The sequence below is a fragment of the Felis catus genome, chromosome A3 (genome assembly GCF_018350175.1).
Source record: "Felis catus isolate Fca126 chromosome A3, F.catus_Fca126_mat1.0, whole genome shotgun sequence".
Classification (NCBI taxonomy): Eukaryota; Metazoa; Chordata; class Mammalia; order Carnivora; family Felidae; genus Felis; species Felis catus.
This window is the reverse complement of record NC_058370.1, coordinates 121,382,103-121,402,270: the sequence shown is the minus strand read 5'-3', so window position 1 is coordinate 121,402,270 and position 20,168 is coordinate 121,382,103. Positions and strand designations below refer to the sequence as shown.

Genomic DNA, 20,168 nt, shown 5'->3' with positions numbered 1-20,168 from the left:
CCCCGGGAGGCGGGCCGGGCGCCGGCTGCGCGGCCCGGGAGCCTCCGCGGGTCTCAGGGCCTCCAGCCCGCCAGCAGCGGTGGCGCCCGCGGCCCCTGAGCCAACTGAGGACGCGGCCGCGAGGCGGCCACGCCCAGAGGTGAGTGTGCTGGGGCCGCGCCGCGTTCGGCCGGGCGAGGGGCTGGGGCATCCGCTGGCCGCCGGGCGTGGGCCGGCGTCTCCCGGGCGGGGGCGCTGGGGTCGTTGGGTCCGGCTGAGCCGTGGCGCTTGTCTGGGTGTTGGTCTCGGCGGGCCCTGGATCCGGACGGTTTCGGCGACGCTGGCGGCGGCGGCCGGGGCGAGACTCCTGGCCAGCTCAGGTGAGCCGCGACTCGGGCCTGCAGCCTGCGCTTGCTTCCTGCGTACGAGCCCAGCGGAGGGCTTCCGTTCTGACGGTACTCGGAAACTTCGAGTCAGGAGCGTTCGAATGCCCCCATTTCCAAAGACGTGCCCTGCAGGAGCACTGTGCCGAAATGGCACGTTTGTTTGCGGGGGCCGTTTCTTAGGTAGCTTCGTTACCAGTCTCCCACAACACTCTTTTGTAGGTTTCGTGTTCGCTGTTTTCCAGGTTTCATTTTTTAAAAGTGTGCGTCTCTTTCTTTTCCGCTCGCAGTTTCTTGTTAGCGATAAGGAACGTTAGAGTGGTGTCCAGCATCGATTTCTTCGTACTTAATTTGAGATGATGAAAAGAAAATCAGGAAACTGACAGTCTTTTTGATGTCAGTGTGAAACTGGAAAGTATGACATTGTGTAAACGACGTGAACATCGGCCTCCTTGTTTTAAAGTCATGGCTCAAGTGTGTTTGGGGAGTGTTGATAAGTTTTTGAATTACAGTTTAGTTTTTAATGGGGAAAGCTCTTTAAGTTGATGTTGCGTCTTCTATGTAAATATGCTAAAAGGCGTATTGATTTTAAAGGCAGTTAAACTCAGTGAATGTTGAGCACCTGTTTATACCACTAAAGTTAGTGTTGGCATCCAAAAACGGGTACGAATGGTGTGCAGGCTGGAGGGACTGATTAAGCACGCGAATAATAATGATACAAGGCAGAATGCGGAAAACAAAGTATTGAGAACTGACTCTTAGCCCTGCACTGCGATAAATACATGGATACTTTACCCAATATTTAATGTTAATTACTTAATTTGTCATTCAGAATTTTTTAGCACCTACTGTATGGTGAGTGCCCACAATACTATGGTGACCTCTATAGATTTTGCTTATGGACTTTACATTGTTATGGGGGGGAACATATTAAACAACTAATCACACAAGTATCAGTTGCCCCTTGAACAATGGTGGGACTGTTAGGGGTGCCAACCCCCACACGGTGAAAATCTGTATGAATTCTGATTACCCAAAAACTTAACTACTAATAACCTGTTGACCAAAAGCCTTACCAATAATGTAAACAGTTGATTAACACCATTTTGTGTATTATATGCATTATGCTGTATTCTTACAATAAAGTAAGCTAGAGGAAAGAAAATGTTATGAAGAAAATCGTAAGAGAAAATACATTTACAGTAATGTACTGCGTTTATAAAAAAAAAACTGCATATATGTAGTCCTGCATAGCTCAAACCTGTATTGTTCAAGGCTCAACTGTAAATGCCAATAAACCTACATAGAGGCTTAAAAAGAAAGAATGTAGCAGGTTGTGAGAATATGTAACAAGTGGATAACCAGCTGGGAAAGTCAGGTAAAGTTTTCTTAGGAAAGCAGTCTACCACCTAACATATTATGGGTAAATAGGAATTAGGTGAAGGTAACTCCCAAAGGAGGGAAGAAAGTAGAATCTGTTCCACTGAAGGAGGCTGGGGAAATTTACCCAACTGAAAGGTCACAGCAGTTGGATTGAGTGTAGAATGCAAAAGGGAGCCAGAGATACGATGCCAGGTCTTTTAAGCAGCGTTAGGTATTTGGGACCGGCTGTTTATTTCTTTCTCTTAAACTTTTTTTAAAAATTTGTTTTAATGATTATTTTTGAGAGCGAGACAGTGTGAGTGGGGGAGGAGCTGAGAGAGAGGGAGTCACACAGAATCTGAAGCAGGCTCCAGGCTCTGAGCTGACAGCACAGAGCCCAACATGGGGCTTGAACCCACAGAGTGCAGGATCATGACCTGAAGTCAGCTACCCAACCTACTGAGCCAACCAGCACCCGTCTCTTAAACTTTCATAGCAAAATTTTCAAACCACCCAAATATAGTGAGAGAAGAGTACGTGAACTCTGTAATATTACCCAACGTATGTGGACCTTGTTTGAAGAGCGTGGGTGGTCATTGAAGGGTTTTAAGCAGGTAAATTGCAGTCTTTTTTTTTTTTTTTTTTTTTAAAGATTTTATTTTTAAGGAATACTCTACACCCAACGCGGGGCTCAAACTTACAATCCTGAGGTCAAGAGTTGCATGCTCAACCAGGGAGCAGCCAGGTGCTCCTCAGTCAAATTTGTATCTTAAAAAGTCAACCCTGGGAGCTCCTGGCTGGCTCTGTGGTAGAGCATGGAACCCTTGATCTCAGGGTTGTGAGTTTGAGCCCCATGTTAGGAGTAGCGTTTACTTGAAAAAGAAAAGAAAAAAAGAAAACTTTCTGTGTAGAAACTGCATTGTATGGGGATGGGAATAGATGGGAGAAAACCACCAAGAGGTGATATTTGGTCCTAGAGTTGTGACTGTTAAGATAGTATGTGTCCTAAGGGTACATAGCTGATCTCTCCTCTCTGTGTTAATAATTTTATGTTTCCATCTTTCAGAGTAATTGTGGAAGGTTTTCTAGGGGAAATTGTATTTGAGCTAGGTATTGCAAGGTAGATAACACTTCAGTATGGAGCCCTGGAATGAGAATGTCTTGATGTCAAAGTATGGCTGCCTCAGTGACCTTGACAATCTCTGCCAAAGTGTCCCCTTCCCCCTAGAATTTCTCATTTAAATTACTTTTGTCACTGTCACTTTGGTCCTTGGGAGCATAGAACTTCCACATTAACAGTTCTTCTAGAAGAAGACAAATATGTATTTTTTTTCAAGTACTGTGATTGCAACTAAGATAAGCTCAAACTTCCCATAATTTTTGAATTTTTATTATTTAATAGTTAACTAGAATTCACTAAATACACAAATAAACTGTCTTTTAAAGTGTTTGATTTTGATACTACCATAGTTTGCTCTTGGAGGCTTGGAGACCTGAAGAGCGAAGTGAAAAGAACCCACTGAAATGTGATCCATCGGTTCCTTTACCCTGTGTTTAATGCCAGGAATGGCTTTATCCTTAAGGAGAAAGAGAAACTTCAGCTTCTGCATAAAGATAGCATACCCAGTGGTATAATATCTTGATGCAAAACCTTAATCTTAAAAAAAAAAAATGTAGCCTGTCATGTATGTTTACAAAACCTAAGTAAAATCAGTATTATGCAAATTTTTTGTTTGAATTTTAATGTATACATTGAAAAGACTTTTTCTTGGTAGTCTAAGTCTTACTTTGACTGGGTTTTCCTTTCGGTGGATATGTGCCAAAAAGCTCAATCTCCTCTGTCTCCTGACTGATTTTATAACTGCAGTTGTTGGGAGTAAGTGGGATAATAATTGGGAAGGTGTTTGGTAAACTGTGATACACAATACAAATATAAGATGGTAGTGGTACTAATTGGAAGCAAACTGAACAAAATGAAGGAAATTCTATTCATCTGTCCCTTCTGATACTGAGCTTCATGCTGGTGACTTAGACATTTGTCAGGTGGCTTTTTAAATTCTCTGTAGTATAGTACATGACTTCAGTTCATTTGTGTCCCATGACTGATGATTGTAGAAGCTCACTCAGTTGATATAAATAGATTTTACGTGGCTTACTTACATATTACTGATTATGGTGGGAAATATTGAAATACTGGTGCCTTTATATCTATTTTAGATTCAGTTTTTACTTAATAATTCTATGCCATGTTTGCAATCAGTAATTCAGTATATTTTTTTCTTGTTAGTCTGTAAACTCCCTGATAGTGTAGACTCTGTGCTATTAACCCTTCTTTCATTAGTTCTAAACCAGAGCCTTGTACACGGTGGTGGAAGGTTCAGTAAATGTATAAACGTTTTTAGAAGTTTCATTAGTGAAATCAAAACTAAAGTTTCATAGCCATGTTGAAATTGAAACTTAACACTAAGCCATAAAATGATTCTTACCAGTCCTTGTAACAGATTATGACGGAGGGATCAGAAAAGAGACAGGAGCAAACATTATCATATTCTTAGTATTCTACTCCTCGAAACAAGCTTGTGAGGATGACAGTCATCCCTATGTTACAGGTTTAGGCAACTGGAGCTTAGAGAAGGTAAATAACGATGAACTCACCCAGCTCAAAAATGATATGTACCCAGTACTCCAGTACAAGTCAGTTTGAACACAAGGTCTTCTTCATTCTCTATTGCTTTCATAAAACAAATAAAACCCATTTATTAGTAGCTTACAATTATGAAATGATGAAAAATATTAGCAGTTTGCTAGAAAGCAATAACCTGTTAAAGGGAAACATGGTGACATACTTTAGGGATGGCTCCTCTTTGGTTTGCACTCAGCTAGGCACTTGGAAGAAACACGAAATGTGTAAGTCACCATACCTGTGCTCAAGGTTCTTGGATCCAGTAGAGGCAACTAAAAAACACAAAAGAAACAACAGGAATCAGTATCAGATAATACGACTTAAATACCAAAAATCTACATGCTTTGGGAGAGGAGTATTAGTACAGGTATAATATCTTACTTGGGGCTCCTGGATGTCTTAGTCGGTTGAGCGTGGGACTTCAGCTTAGGTCATGGATCTCACAGTTCTTGAGTTCAAGGTTTCTGCTGTCAGCCAGAGCCTGCTTTGGATTGTCGGTCTCCTTCTCTCTCTGTCCCTCCCCATCTCGAGCTCTCTCTCTCAAAAATAAACCTCTAAAAATACATATTTTACCTTTATAAAACCTAAAAATGCACCCATTCTTTTTCTCTAAGTACAACTACTTTGAACTCATAGCTGTTTCTTCTGATACGTACAGTCGTATTTCTTAACGAAAAAAAAACAAAGAGTTTATGGTAGACACGGATCTTGAGCTGTGACTTGAAGGATAGTTAGGATTTGAATGCCCACAAGGATGGTTATGTATGAACAAAAAAGTATAATGTTTATGAGACAATAAGGATCATATCCAAACTAAGGGATTATTTAGAGTAGTTGAAAATAATGTTAGAAAACTGTCAAGTGAAAAACAGCACCACCAGGATGTAATGTCCACGAGGGTTGGAATCTTTGGCTCTACATTTTTTAATGTTTTTAACAGCTTTATTTAGGTATAATTAATATGCCATGAAATGCACATATTTAAGACATACCATTTAAATTTTAAGTGAAATTGTATTCAATTCTATAATGCTTTATTTTTTTTTTAATTTTTTTTAACGTTTATTTTTGAGACAGAGACAGAGCATGAACAGGGGAGGGGCAGAGAGAGAGGGAGACACAGAATCCGAAGCAGGCTCCAGGCTCTGAGCCATCAGCCCAGAGCCCGACTCAGGGCTTGAACTCATGGACCGCGAGATCGTGACCTGAGCTGAAGTCGGACGCTCAACTGACTGAGCCACCCAGGCGCCCCATATAATGCTTTATTTCTTAAAAAAGAAGTAAATAAGTCCAAATTAAAACTTTCCTGACCTCTGAATGGTTGGGGTGGGTGTTTTATGTTTTTCTCTGTTTTCTGTACGTTTTATTATTTATTTTTGACATTTATTTATTTAATTATTTATTTAATTTTTTTTTTAACGTTTATTTATTTTTGGGACAGAGAGACAGAGCATGAACGGGGGAGGGGCAGAGAGAGAGGGAGACACAGAATCGGAAGCAGGCTCCAGGCTCTGAGCCATCAGCCCAGAGCCCGACGCGGGGCTCGAACTCACGGACTGCGAGATCGTGACCTGGCCGAAGTCGGACGCTTAACCGACTGCGCCACCCAGGCGCCCCGACATTTATTTATTTTTTAGAGACAGAGACAGTGAATGAGCAGGGTGAGCAGGGGAGGAGTAGACAGAGAGGGAGACCCAGAATCTGAACAGGCTCCAGGCTCTGAGCGATCAGCACAGAGCCTGTCACGGGGCTTAAACCCACAAACAGTGAAATCATGACCTGAGCCAAAGTCGGTTGCTTAACCCACTGAGCCACCCAGGTGCCTCAGAAAGGGAAGAATTTTTTTTTTTTTAAGTTTATTTAAGAGAAAGGGAGAGAGTGCAGGCACAAGTGGGGGAGGTGCAGAGAGAGGGGGACAGAGGATAGTAAGCTGGCTCTGTGCTGACAGCAGAGAGCCCAATGTGGGGCTCACACCCACAAATTGTGAGATCATGTCCTGAACTGAAGTTGGAAGTTGGGTGCCTGAAAAGAAAGAATTGTTTTAAAGGAAAGCAATTAGTTTTAGAAGTAAGAGATTTTTTAATTTTTTAAATCAAAATAATATATACACATAGTTTAAAAGACAGTAGTGTTAGAAACCTAAAAATGCACCTATTCTTTAAGTACAACTACTTTGAACTCATAGCTGTTTCTTGTGTTATGTACAGTCGTATTTCTTTACAATGTACATTTTGAGTTATTTTGAACATTGCTTTTCATATTGCTATTAGGATAGATAGATAACCATTTTAGCCGTCTTTTGTTTACCCCTTTTACCTTCTCACATTCTTTTAATAGTTTAGCTCATTTTTTTCCATACGATAAGTAAAAATATACACTATTTTTCCCCCTTTTAGACCTCAGGTTCATCCTTGGTCCAGAGATGGTATGTTCATATTTGTGTAATAACTATAATAAACATTGCAAACTCAAAAGAATATTGACAATATTATATCTTACATTTAACAGTCGTTTTTTTTAAACTTTTTTTAATTTTTTTTATTTTTTATTAAAAAAATTTTTTTTCAACGTTTTTATTTATTTTTGGGACAGAGAGAGACAGAGCATGAACAGGGGAGGGTCAAAGAGAGAGGGAGACACAGAATTGGAAACAGGCTCCAGGCTCCGAGCCATCAGCCCAGAGCCTGACACGGGGCTCGAACTCATGGACTGCGAGATCGTGACCTGGCTGAAGTCGGACGCTTAACCGACTGCGCCACCCAGGCGCCCCTAAAACATTTTTTTAAAGTTTATTTATTTTGAGAGAGCACACATGCACGAGCAGGGGAAGGGTCAGAGAGAGAGTGAGAGAGAGAATCCCAAGCAGGCTTCGCGCTGTCAGCTCATAGCCTGACGTGGGGCTCTGTCTTACGACCCATGAAATCATGACCTGAGCCGAAATCAAGAGTCAGACACCTTACCAACTGAGCCACCCAGGCGCCCCTAACAATCATTTTTATGGCTGCATTTTTAACGCCTATAGTTTACTCATATAATCTATTTAAGATGTTATAAATTAATGATATAAAAAAATTTTCTTGTCTGGTTTATTTGTAAATCGAATGCCTAATGCCTTATGTTTAATATATACATATACATTTAATATATGTATTAAATATATATACATATATACGTATATGTATATGTGTACATACATACATAATATGTATATATTTAATTTAATAAATATTGACTAAGATCCTTTGAAAGAACAACAAAGTAAGCTGTATACACAGAATTTGTCTAACACAGCTGTAGGTCTAGGGAATAATTTTGAAGAGCATTACAGAAGTCTTTTGGAAATACAGAATAGCTCACTTGTGATAATAGAGTCATCCAGTTTGCTTTAGTTGTTGGACGCCATCCTCTCAGATGGTGTGGCTTTCATGAATCCTACCTTGCCCTCTAGCTACAAGGCAGAGCGTGAAGCTACTGTCGGGGATGGCCTTGAAGGTGCTGTCCTTTGCTTTATATTCCGTACTCCTCAGCCCCATTGTGTTTCCTCCTTTTTCCTTCCCTTTCAGTTTCTCCCTGTCTTACAGAATTTTTCACAATTTTCTCATGACAAGGCCAACAAATAAATTTTCCATCAACTCATAGTCAATTCATAATTAAAATTAGAGGTATTTAATTTTTTTTTTTAATTTTTTTTTTTTAACGTTTATTTATTTTGGAGACAGAGACAGAGAATGAACGGGGGAGGGGCAGAGAGAGAGGGAGACACAGAATCGGAAGCAGGCTCCAGGCTCTGAGCCATCAGCCCAGAGCCCGACGCGGGACTCGAACTCCCGGACCGCGAGATCGTGACCTGGCTGAAGTCGGACGCTTAACCGACTGCGCCACCCAGGCGCCCCAAAATTAGAGGTATTTAAAACAACTTTCACTGATAGGATATTTTGCAGAGCAGATTCCACTATCCTACTTTAATTCCTAGCAGAACAGACACTAAGTGGGAATTAGTGCTCAACACAAGTTGCTGTGGTTATGGCACAGCTCCATTAGCAGCAGGAAGTCAGACTGATTTTATCTGGCTGCTGCCAGATCCTCACTTACCAGATTAAATTTACCTGGTAAATTACTTGGGAGATTTTTAGGATAGGTCTGGTGGATCTTCAGTGGCTATTAGCATGTTTGCCTTCTATTCAGATGTGCTTAAATTTTTATTTTACTTTATTTTTTATGTTTATTTTATTTATTTATTTTTGGGGGAGAGAGCAAGCAGGCAGGGGGAGACGGGGGAGACAGAGAATCCCAAGCAGGCTCCATGCTGTCAGAACAGAACCCGACACGGCTCAAATCCACAAACCATGAGATCATGACCTGAGCCAAAATCGAGAGTTGGACACTTAACCAAATGAGCCACCAAGGTGCTCTGGATCTGCTTACGTTTTTAATTTTTTTTTTCAACGTTTTTTATTTTATTTATTTTTGGGACAGAGAGAGACAGAGCATGAACGGGGGAGGGGCAGAGAGAGAGGGAGACACAGAATTGGAAACAGGCTCCAGGCTCTGAGCCATCAGCCCAGAGCCCGACGCGGGGCTCGAACTCACGGACCGCGAGATCGTGACCTGGCTGAAGTCGGGCGCTTAACCGACTGCGCCACCCAGGCGCCCCTCTGCTTACGTTTTTAAATAGAGGTACACTATTTACATGTCGCAGAAATATTCATCTTTTGACCCTGATTTTCCACATCTCTAGGAATCTAAAGAAACAACAAAGTTAGCTGTATACACAGAATTTATTAGGAAAAATTGAAAGTGAACTAAATGCCCAATAGTCATGGTATATAACTGCCTGATGTGATAATATGTGTCCTTTAAAATCTTTATGAAGCAGTTTATGTAGTCAAATGGAAAAAGCACATAAATGAAAAATACAGGAAATAAGAATTATTAATATACTAATAATGCGTTTGAATGTATATGAAGAAACAGAGAGACAAAAGTTTAAATAGTTATTGCTGGAGGTAATAAAATTATGGATTATCTTCTGTCTTCCCCAAACTTTTTGTATTATTGTTTTGCCTTTGTAACAAAATATTGTTAAGAAACAAACAAACGAATGTTTAAAGTAGTCCAAGCCATCTGTCCACTGAGAGGTCCCGGAAGCACTGACACACGAGAAGCAACACACACTCAGATCTTGGTTTCTTAATATAATTTTCCAACAAAAAAGGGTAGCCATGGCCCCTTAGAGAAAAGTCTGATTCCAGGGCTGGGGCAGAGGAAGAACAAATGATCTTGGAGCATCTGCTTGCTCCAGAAAGTAAGAAAGTGCTCAAAGAATTATGAAGACGTAGCAAAAGGACATTGAAGTCACCTTGAAGGGGCCACCACTGGACAAATCTGGGAAATGGAAAATCAAAATAAATAATATTAATAAATTATAACTCATTGAAAAACAAAAACGCACAAATCCATACTGTTAGATCTGAAGGAAAAAGTCAGAAAAAGATGGACTTTTTTACTGTATTGTATTTTTTTAGGAAAAGGTGGACTTTTATTTTTTCTTTTATTTTTATTTTAGAGCGAGAGAGCATATGGGAGCAGAAGAGAGGGGCAGAGGGAGACAAAGAGAGGCCCTACACTCAGAGAGCCTCCCAAACAGGCTTTGTACTCAGCAAGGAGCCCAACATAAGGCTCCCAAGATCCTGGGATCATGACCTGAGCTGAAATAAAAAATGGGACGCTCAACTGACTAAACCATCCAGGCACCCCAGGAAAAGATGGACTTTTAAATAAAAACAGTCATGTGGAGTCACTGTAACTAAGATAAGTTCCAAATATGTCTGAGGCTAAAATTTTTTTAATTAAAATTGAGGGTCATGTCAGCAAAATGGCAAGATGAGCAGTTTGAAGCTCATGTTCCCACACAGACATTGAAAAACAAGCAGTAACTGTTAGAACCAACTTAGAACTCTGGAAAGTAATCCAGGGTGTATAGCAGCCAAGCAAATGGTGAATAGAGAAAAATGCAACTTGGGATGGTTGGCTGGCTCAGTTGGTGGAGCATGTGACTCTCGATCTCAGGGATGTGAGTTCAAGCCCCACGTTGGGTGTAGAGACTACTTAAAATATGTTCTAAAAAATTGCAACTTAAAAACAGTGGCAAAAATAAAAAATAGAACAGATAAATAAAAAATGGGTAAAGGACTTGAACAGACCTTTCTCCAGTGAAGGTATGTATAGACAAATGACCAGTAAGCACATGAAGAAGATTCTCAACATCCCTAATTGCAATGAGATACCACTTTAGTAGGATGGGTATTCCTCAATAAAAGAAAATAGCAAGTACGGGGTGCCTGGCTGGCTCATTAGTAGAGCATGTTACTCTTGATCTCGGGGTTGTGGGTTTGAGTACCATGTTGGGTGTGGATATTACTTAAAAAAATGATAAAACAACAAGGCAAGGATGTGGAGAAATTAGAACTCTGGCAGGAATGTAAAATAATTCACAGTAGCCAAGAGGTGGAAACAATCCAAACGTCTGTCAACAGATTAATGTGTAAACAAAATGTATATACATACAGTGGAATATTATTTACCTGTAAAAAGGATGAGTTTATGTTAAGTGAAATAAGCCAGACACAAAAGGACAAATATTGTATGATTCTATTTATGTGAAATACAAGGCAAACTCAGAGACAGAAGGTAGAAAAGAGATTACTAGGGACTGGGAAGAGAGAAGAATAAAGAATTATTGTTTAATGGGTACAGAGTTTCTTTTTGGGAAGTTGAAAAACTCTTGGAAATGGATAGTGGCAGTGGCCATACAACATTGTAAATATAATTGATGCCAATGAATTGTATACTGTACATCTTGTCAGTTTGCTTCCCCAAGGAATTGTAAGAATGAGAATAAGAATGTTACATTCACTTTTGTTTGTTAAACCAAAGGGCACATTGTAATTTTTTATCATAATTTTTAAGAAATATTTCTTTTGTTGGAAGCTTATTAGACTCCAGAATTTATTTTTTATTATTTTTATACTTTGTAGATGAAAATGAGAGCTTCAAGTTTGGTCACTCAGGTCCTTAAGACGCTTGCAGTGCTACTTTAGGAGTACCTAATAATTTATGTCAGAGAATATTCATGCATAAAAATACATGTATCTAAAATTCTAAATTGAGGAATTTAGCTTTTGTTTATTTTTACTTTTACAGTAAGGCAAAAGAGAATGAAAGAAGTAGATAACCTTGAAAGTATCAAAGAAGAATGGTAAGTTAATTTGAATTTTCTCTGTTATTAATGCCTTTCTTAGTTTCTATTTTTGCTGCATTTCACTAACTGTAGATGTTTTCATTATGGTTCTTTTAGTTAAAAAACTAAAGGTAATGTATTCTAAAAGGTAAATTTTTATTCAAAGCTGCGTTGAATGGATTTTAATGAAGTTACTAAATGTTTTTATTATTAAAAAAATTTTTTTAATGTTTTTACTTATTTTTGACAGAGAAAGAGAGAGCACGAGTGGGGGAGGGGCAGAGAGAGAGGGAGACACAGAATCTGAAGCAGGCTCCAGGCTCCTAGCTATCAGCACAGAGCCCAGTGCGGGGCTTGAACTCAAGGACTGTGAGATCATGACTTGAGCCAAAGTCGGGCGCTCACCCGACTGAGCCACCCAGGCACCCCTAAATGTTTTTATTATTAATAAAAAAGTGTTAAATTTCTCTCTGGTCGCATATTCTGTTGTTTAAGTGAGAAATTCCAGGAACTGTTTACTTTTTTGGGTTGTACTGTCTTAGAGTCATAGTGGAAATAAAATGGCTCTGGAGTCAGATAAGCCTAAGTTTGAATCCTTTCACTGTCTTTACTATTTCTTTGGCCTTTGAGCAACTGAAGTAAAACAGAGGGGCGGGCGGGGGGTGGGGCAGGCACCCGGCCTGGGTGGCTTCCTTGGTTGAATGTCTGACTCTTTATTTCAGTTTAGGTCATGAGCCCAGAGTCATGGGATCAAGCCCTGCATCGGGCTCTGAGCTGAGTGTGGAGCCTGCTTGGGATTCTGTCCTCCTCTGCCCCTCTCCCCAACTTGCACTCTGTCTCTAAAATAAAAATTAAAATTAATAAATAAAAACTAAAACAGAGGCAGGAGATACATATGTGTATGTACCTGAAAGATACGTATGTATTTATGTTTTAATTTATTTTTATTTTAAAGAGAGTGAGAAGGGCACCTGGGTGGCTCAGTCGGTTGGGCGTCTGACTTCAGCTCAGTTCATGATCTTGTGGTTTGAGAGTTTGAGCCCCGTGTTGGACTCTGTGCTGAAAGGACATAGCCTGGAGCCTCCTTCGGATTCTGTGTCTCCTCTCTCTGCCCTTCCCATGCTCATGCTTTTTCTCTCTCTGTCTCTTAATAATAAATAAATGTTAAAAAAATTTTTAAAAAGAGAGAGTGAGCACATATCAGGGATTCCATAAATGGTAGGTGCAAAGTCTATGGTTCTTACCAGTCAGTGTAGAATATTTTATTCTGACTTATCTAAGGTGAAATATTTATTTTTGTATTATGCTGTTTGTTTTAAATACTTGAAGTAAATTTTTTCCATTCATAGTCCATTTAAGGAGACAGACAAGTATTTATTTCATACTTACAAATACTTTGTAAATGCTTCTGTACTAAACAAATATTATTTGTTACTTTCTCACTACTTATTGTTTTATGTATTTGATACTATATAATTGTGAGATTGTGTCAGGGGCCTCTAAGACCTCTCCCAGGTTTAATGATTTGCTGAGAGGATGCCTAGCCTAGGCATGCCTAGGCTAGGGTTCTTATTGGAAGCTCGTCACATACTAAAATTCCAGACTCAGGGGCACCTAGGTGGCTCAGCTGGATAAGTGTCTTGAGTCTTGATTTCAGCTCAGGTCATGATCTCACAGTTCATGAGACAGAGCCCCGTGTTGAGCTCTGGGCTGACAGCATTGAGCTTGCTTGGGATTCTCTCTCTCCATCTCTGCCTCTCTCTTTCTCGCTCTCAAAATAAATAAATAAACTTAAAAAAATTTTTCCAGAATCATATGGAAAGTAAGCAGACCTTTCAAAGGATAGCAGTCAGCAGTTAGGCCTGCTGTATTAACTCTTTCTTGCACAAAAATAAATGGAATGACTGATTTTTTTTTTAATTTTTTTTTCAACGTTTATTTATTTTTGGGACAGAGAGAGACAGAGCATGAACGGGGGAGGGGCAGAGAGAGAGGGAGACACAGAATCGGAAACAGGCTCCAGGCCCTGAGCCATCAGCCCAGAGCCCGATGCAGGGCTCGAACTCACGGACCGCGAGATCGTGACCTGGCTGAAGTCGGACGCTTAACCGACTGCGCCACCCAGGTGCCCCAGGCATGACTGATTTTAACTTAGGACTTTTTTTCTTCCCAGCAGCTTTATTGAGACATAATTCACATACCATATGATTCATCCATTTAAAGTATATAGTTCAACAGGCTTTAGTACATTCACAGAGTCGCACAAATTTCACCACAATTTTATAACGTTTGTATCACCATACCCATTAGTAGTCATAACTCATTGTCCTACACCCTGCCCCTGACAACCACCAGTATACTTTCTATCTTTATAGATTTACCTATTCTGGACATTTTTATCTTATAAATGGAATCACACAATATGTGGTCTTTTGTGATTGGCTTTTTTAATTTAACGTGTTTTCAAGCTTCATTCATGTTGTAATATGTATCAGTACTTCGAGTGTAATTAAATAATTAGTAAGGTATCAACACAAAAATATTAGGATTAGATTTTATACTTTTCGTTGTAACAAATTTTTTCTAACAAAAATAGATTTTGTTAGAAGTAGCAGTCCAGGGGCACCTGGGTGGTTCAGTTAGTTAAGTGTCCAACTCTTGATTTCAGCTCAGGTCATGATCTCGAGGTTTGTGAGTTCAAGCCCCGGATCATGCTCTGTGCACACAGCGTGGCCTAATTGGGTTTCTTTCTTTCTCTTTCTCCCTCTCCCTCTCCCTCCCCCCTCCCTCTCTCCCTGCTGCTCCCTCCCTCCCCCCTCCCTCCCTCCCTCTCTCCCCCTCCCCCTGTCTTTCTCTCCTCCGCCCCCCATCTCTCTCTCTCAAAAATAAATAAATGAACATTAAAAAAAAAAATAGCAGTCCAGTAAAACAAAATGAAGACTGATTTCCTAAGTATATCAGTATTTCAAAGACTATAAAATAGTGAAGATCTGTATTTACTGTGTGTTCCAATAAAGCATACACAGATGCAAATCCTTCACCCATTTGGGCAACAGCTAGTTGATAACCTTATTTATTCAGAACACTGTAGTGAATGAGAAAGTCAGAAGCCAAAATAGATGTTTAAAAGTCCCTTTCCTGAACTTGTATACTTTTTATAATTAGAGGAATTCCTGAAACTTCAAGACTTTTTACTTAGCTATAACAACTTTGATAATCTGGTTTTCACATTATGGAGAGGAGGATTGACATTTGTATCATAAGAGGATAAGGACAAGGGAAAGGGTGACAGAGTAGAGAACATAGATGTAATAATAACATTGTCTGGATACTTTTAGTGTTAAGGCAAGTCCTGGTAAATTCATATGCCCATGGGATTTTTGCTGCATTATAGCTTAATATATAGTACAATATAAAGAGATTCTTTGAATTATAAAGAAAAATTAAATGTGTACTTTCTCATTTTTTTCCATCCAAGAATGTCTTTCATACTCTTTTTAAAAAATATTACTATTTTTTAATTTTTTTTAATGTTTATTTATTTTTGAGAGAGACAGAGACAGAGTGTGAGCAGGGGAGGAGCAGAGAGAGAGGGAGACACAGAATCCGAAGCAGGCTCCAGGCTCCGAGCTGTCAGCACAGAGCCTGATGTGGGGCTCGAACTCACAAACCGCGAGATCATGACCTGAGCCGAAGTCGGATGTTTAACCGACTGAGCCATCCAGGCACCCCATTTTTAAAAAATATTATTAACAGGGGCACCTGGGTGGCTCAGTCAGTTAAGCCTCTGACTTGGGCTCGGGTCAAGATCTCACAGTTTGTGAGTTTGAGCCCCACGTGGGGCTCTGGGCTGACAGCTCAGGGCCTGGAGCCTGCTTCTGATTCTATGTCTCCTGCTCTCTCTGTCCCTCTCCCACTCATGCTCTACCTCTCAGTCTCTCAAAAATAAATAAATGTTAAAAAAAAAAAGTTTAAAAAAAATATTATTAATAAACCTTGTTTTGGGGGCGCCTGGTAGCTCAGTTGGTTAAGTGTCTGACTGTGGCTCAGGTCATGATCTCCTGGTTTGTGGGTTCCAGCTCCTTGTCGGGCTCTGTGCTGACAGCTCAGAGCCTGGAGCCTGTTTTGGAATCTGTGTCTCCCTCTCTCTCTCTTCCCCTCCCCAGCTCACACTCTGTCTGTCTCTCTCAAAAATAAACATTAAAAATTGTTTTAATAAACTTTATTTTTAAGAATTTTATATAAATATTGAGCAGTAAATACTCAGTTCCCATATCCCCTACCCCCACCCCCCCAGTTTCTTCTATTATTAACATCTTGTATTAGTATAGTTTTTTTTGTTACAATTGGGAACCAATATTGATACATTATTATCAACTATAGTTTACATTGGGTTCATTCTTTGTATTGTACAGTTCTGTGAGGTTTGAGAAATGGTGCTGATGTATATAGCGTTATACTTTTTTTTTTTATGTTTATTTTTTGAGAGAGGGAGAGTGACAGAGTTTGAGTGGGGAGGGGCAGAGATAGGAGACACAGAATCCGAAGCAGACTCCAGGCTCTGAGCTGTTAGCACAGAGCCTGACACGGGGCTTGAACTCACTTACCATGAGATCATGACCTGAGCCGAAGTCAGATGCTTAGCTACTGAGCCATCCAAGCACTCCATATAGTGTTAAACTTTTATTTCTTTATTATTATTATTATTATTAATTTATTTTTTAAAATAATCTCTACACCCAATGTGTTGCTTGAACCACAGCCCCAAACTCGAGTCGCATGTTCTTCTAACTGAACCAGCTAGGTACCCCTACTGTTGTGGTTTTAATTCCATATATCAGTTGTTATTGCTGGTGTATAAGAAAGCACTTGGCTTTTGTGTATTAATCTTGTATTCTGAAACTTTGCTAAAATTACTTATTAGTCCCAGGAGTTTGTTGTTGATGATGATTTGGGATTCTCTGTGTAGACAATCCTAATGCAGAGAAAGACAGTTTTATTTCTTCCTCCTTCCCATTCTGTATACCTGTTATTTCTTTTATCTATCTTACTGATTTTGCTAGGATTTCCAATATGGCATTGAAGAGGGCTGGTGAGGAGGGACATCTTTGTCTTACTCCCGATCTTAGGAGGAAAGCATCTAGTTTCTTATCATTAAGTATGTTAGCTGTAGGTTTTTGTAGATTTTCTTTATCAAGTTAAGAGAGTTCTTCTCTGTTCCTAATTTGCTGAGAGTTTTTTTTTCTTTTTTTTTTTCTTTTTTTTTTCAATGTTTTATTTTTGGGACAGAGAGAGACAGAGCATGAACAGGGGAGGGGCAGAGAGAGAGGGAGACACAGAACTGGAAACAGGCTCCAGGCTCTGAGCCATCAGCGCAGAGCCTGACGCGGGGCTCGAACTCACGGACCGCGAGATGGTGACCTGGCTGAAGTCGGACGCTTAACCGACTGCGCCACCCAGGCGCCCCTGCTGAGAGTTTTTATCATGTGTGTGTGTTGGATATTGTCAGCTGCTTTTTCCGCATCTGTTGATATGGTCATGAGTTTTCTTCTTCAGTGTGTGGATGTGATGGATGACATTAATTGATTTTCTCATGGTGAATCAGCCTTGCATACCTGAAAAAAACTCTACTTGGTTGCAGTGTATAATTCCTTTTACATGTTGGATTAGAAATGCTAATATTTTGTGGAGTATTTTTGCATCTATATTGATGAGAGATACTGTTTGAGTTTCCCTTTCTTGAAATGTCTTTGTCTGATTTTAGCAGTAGAGCCATGCTGTCCTCTAGAATGAGTTAGAAGTGTTCCCTTCTGCTTTTATTTTCTGAAAGAAATTGTGGACAATTGGTACAATTTCTTAAATGTTTGATAGAATTTGATGTGGGAAACAAAGGCAGAAGGAAATGGCAGATAAAGTTAAATTTCCTTACAACCTGCAGCCCATTGACAAGTACTTGAGGTAGGCAGAGGTTTCTCCAGGAACTCCCTGCTATTCTAATGCTAATGCTTTGCTGGAGGGAAAAATAACCTTAGTTTGAAAATAGCTGGGCCTCCACTATCCTGTGAGTCTTCTTTAGCATATGAAAATCTCACCGGAAACTTCCCCTGGACTTTACCCCCCCCAACTCCAGTCTCTCTTCATGGATCTGGGGCAGCTCTTCCTGCCCATGGGTCCTGTCCCAGTACTTTAATAAAATCACCTTTTTGCCCCAAAAACATCTTCAAGAATTCTTTCTTCGCCATCAGCTCCGGACTCCATGAACCACACTATCACCCCAAAACCTCAACAGAATTCACTAGTGAAATCTTTTGTGTCTGGTGCTTTCTGTTTTGGAGGATTATTATTGACTCAATTTTCATTTTTTCTTTTCTTTTTATTTTAGCTCAAGCAGGGGAGAGGGACAGAGGAGAGAGAATCTTAAGCAGGCTCCACACTCAGTGCAGAGCCCAACGCAGGGCTCCATCCCACGACCCTGGGATAATGACCTGAGGAGAAATCTAGTTGGACGCTTAACTGACTGAGCCACCCAGGCACCCTGAGTTTTTTTGTTTGTTTGTTTGTTTTAAGTTTATTTATTTATTTTGAGAGAGAGAGAGAGAACCCGGGAGCTCATGCCCTAGCCGAGGAGGAGCAGAGAGAGAGAATCCCAAGCAGGATCTGCAATGTCATTGCAGAGCCTGACGCAGGGCTCAATCTCAGGAACCATGAGATCATGACCTGAGCCAAGATCGAGAGTCAGATGCTTAACCAATTGAGGCCCCCAGGTGCCCCTCAATTTTCTTAATAGATACTAGCCTTTGCATATTATCTTTTCCTCCTCATGTAAGTTTTGGTAGATTATAAGTTTGAAGACTGTCCATTTTATCTAAGCTATCAAATTTGTGGACATAGAGCTGTACATCTTTACAGGATGTTCTCTGAACCTTTTAAAAACCTAGACTATTTTCTTACTCATCTTTGTGTCCCCTACCACCTACCATATGGTAGGTACTCAATAGATATTTGAATGGCTTAAATTATCATAATGAAGGTTAGTAGAATTTACGTATCAAACAGGTAAAGGAGTAAAGCTGCTTTAGATGGTCAGCTTTATTGGCTTTGTACATAGTAATCAAGTATAAACTGCTTTTTTATAGCCGAGGCACAGGGGGTCCCAAACACTACAGGATCGGCCGCTGGCCACCAACAAAGTCCAAAGGCAGAGTGGTTGTGAAACAAGAGAGGAATTTATTTTGTGACGCCAACACCTGAAAGATAGCCAGGAAAGAGCAGACTAGCATCTCCAAGATTGTCTCCAGAGTGCGGAAAATACTTCCAGGTTTATATAAGGAAAATGTGCAGCAAAGGTGTGTGGGTCTGGGCAGGTAGGCATTGAAGGTCAAATCGATCATTGTGTTGGAGTCAATCACTGTCAGGGGCTGGCTGGCTGAGGGCAGTCCTTGTTGCTTAAGGGGCTAGTTTCAGTTCCTATCGGAGGTTGCATTGTCCTCAGGGTCTTTTGCAAAAGCCAAGAAACACTTTGGAAAGACCCCAATTAGAGAGTGAGGTCAAGATGGAGGCACCCAAGTCCTCTTTGATTCTGAACAGAAAAAAACAAATACCAGAGAGGATTGAGTGGTCATAATGATATCATTATCTAATATTGTGTGCCAGTGTGTGTACTGATAGAAACTGTATATCAGGTATAGGTTTTTGTATGTGTTTGCTTCTAATCTTCACAGCAACCATGAAAGATAGGTGGTAGTATCTGCATTTGCAGATGAGGAAGCCCCATCACACAGAGGCTAGTAGGTTTCTCACCCAGCCAGTGTGACTCAGTTCCTAAACACAGACACCAGAGCCTCAACTGTTAGGCAGTAGCCTCTACTGCTACACAGCTGTACTGACCGAAGAGACGAGAAAATCATTAGTACTGTGAGAAATTGTCTCAGCATGTGATTCTTTTTATTAAGAAGTATCCTGTCTTTCCTCTGAGAAAGGCCCCACCCCGCTCGCGTGCTGTCTCTCTCTCAAAAATAGTGAACATTAAAATTTTAATATTTCTTTTATGACAACATAAATGCAAAATAAAATTAATACTTTGTGATAATATGAAGCATCTTTGTATACAGAGATCACCTAGAAGAGTAAAAAGAGCATGCCTACATTAAAATATTGCTCTGAGTGTTGGCAGTTTTTTAAAGGTTATTATTTTTTATGAAGTAATCTTTATTCCCAACATGGGGCTCGAACTCATGACTCCAGGATCAAGAAATACATTGTCTACTGCCTGAGCCAGCCAGGTGCCCCAGCACATAATAATATAGTGATGACTATTTTGTCTAGGACAGTGATTAAGAGTACAGGCATTGGGTGCCTGAGTTCAGTTTTCGAACTGCTTTCGAATAGTTTTGTGATCTTGGGCAACTTGCTTAAGCTTTTTCTTGACGTGTTAAACAGGGATAAAAATAATTGCCTTTTAAGTCAGTGTGCGGGTTGAATGAGTTAACTCATGTGGAGTACTTAAAATAGTTCCTAAAAT

The 20,168-nt window shown here is 40.2% G+C and overlaps 1 protein-coding gene across 3 annotated transcripts in view; it reads left to right on the top strand.

Annotated features, from left to right (window-relative positions):
- UBXN2A (UBX domain protein 2A) overlaps positions 1 to 20,168 on the top strand; it is a 48,651-nt gene continuing 28,483 nt past the window's right edge. Inside the window, exons 1-2 of one of the 3 annotated variants that reach the window (XM_006930454.4) lie at positions 1 to 139; positions 11,611 to 11,665. In XM_006930454.4, coding sequence (XP_006930516.1) covers positions 11,625 to 11,665 — 41 coding nt within the window. In that variant the 5' untranslated portion in view covers positions 1 to 139; positions 11,611 to 11,624. Of the gene's footprint in view, positions 140 to 226; positions 360 to 8,286; positions 8,311 to 11,610; positions 11,666 to 20,168 lie in introns of those variants that run through there. The other 2 variants (XM_003984460.5, XM_045054872.1) reach the window with 2 other exon arrangements.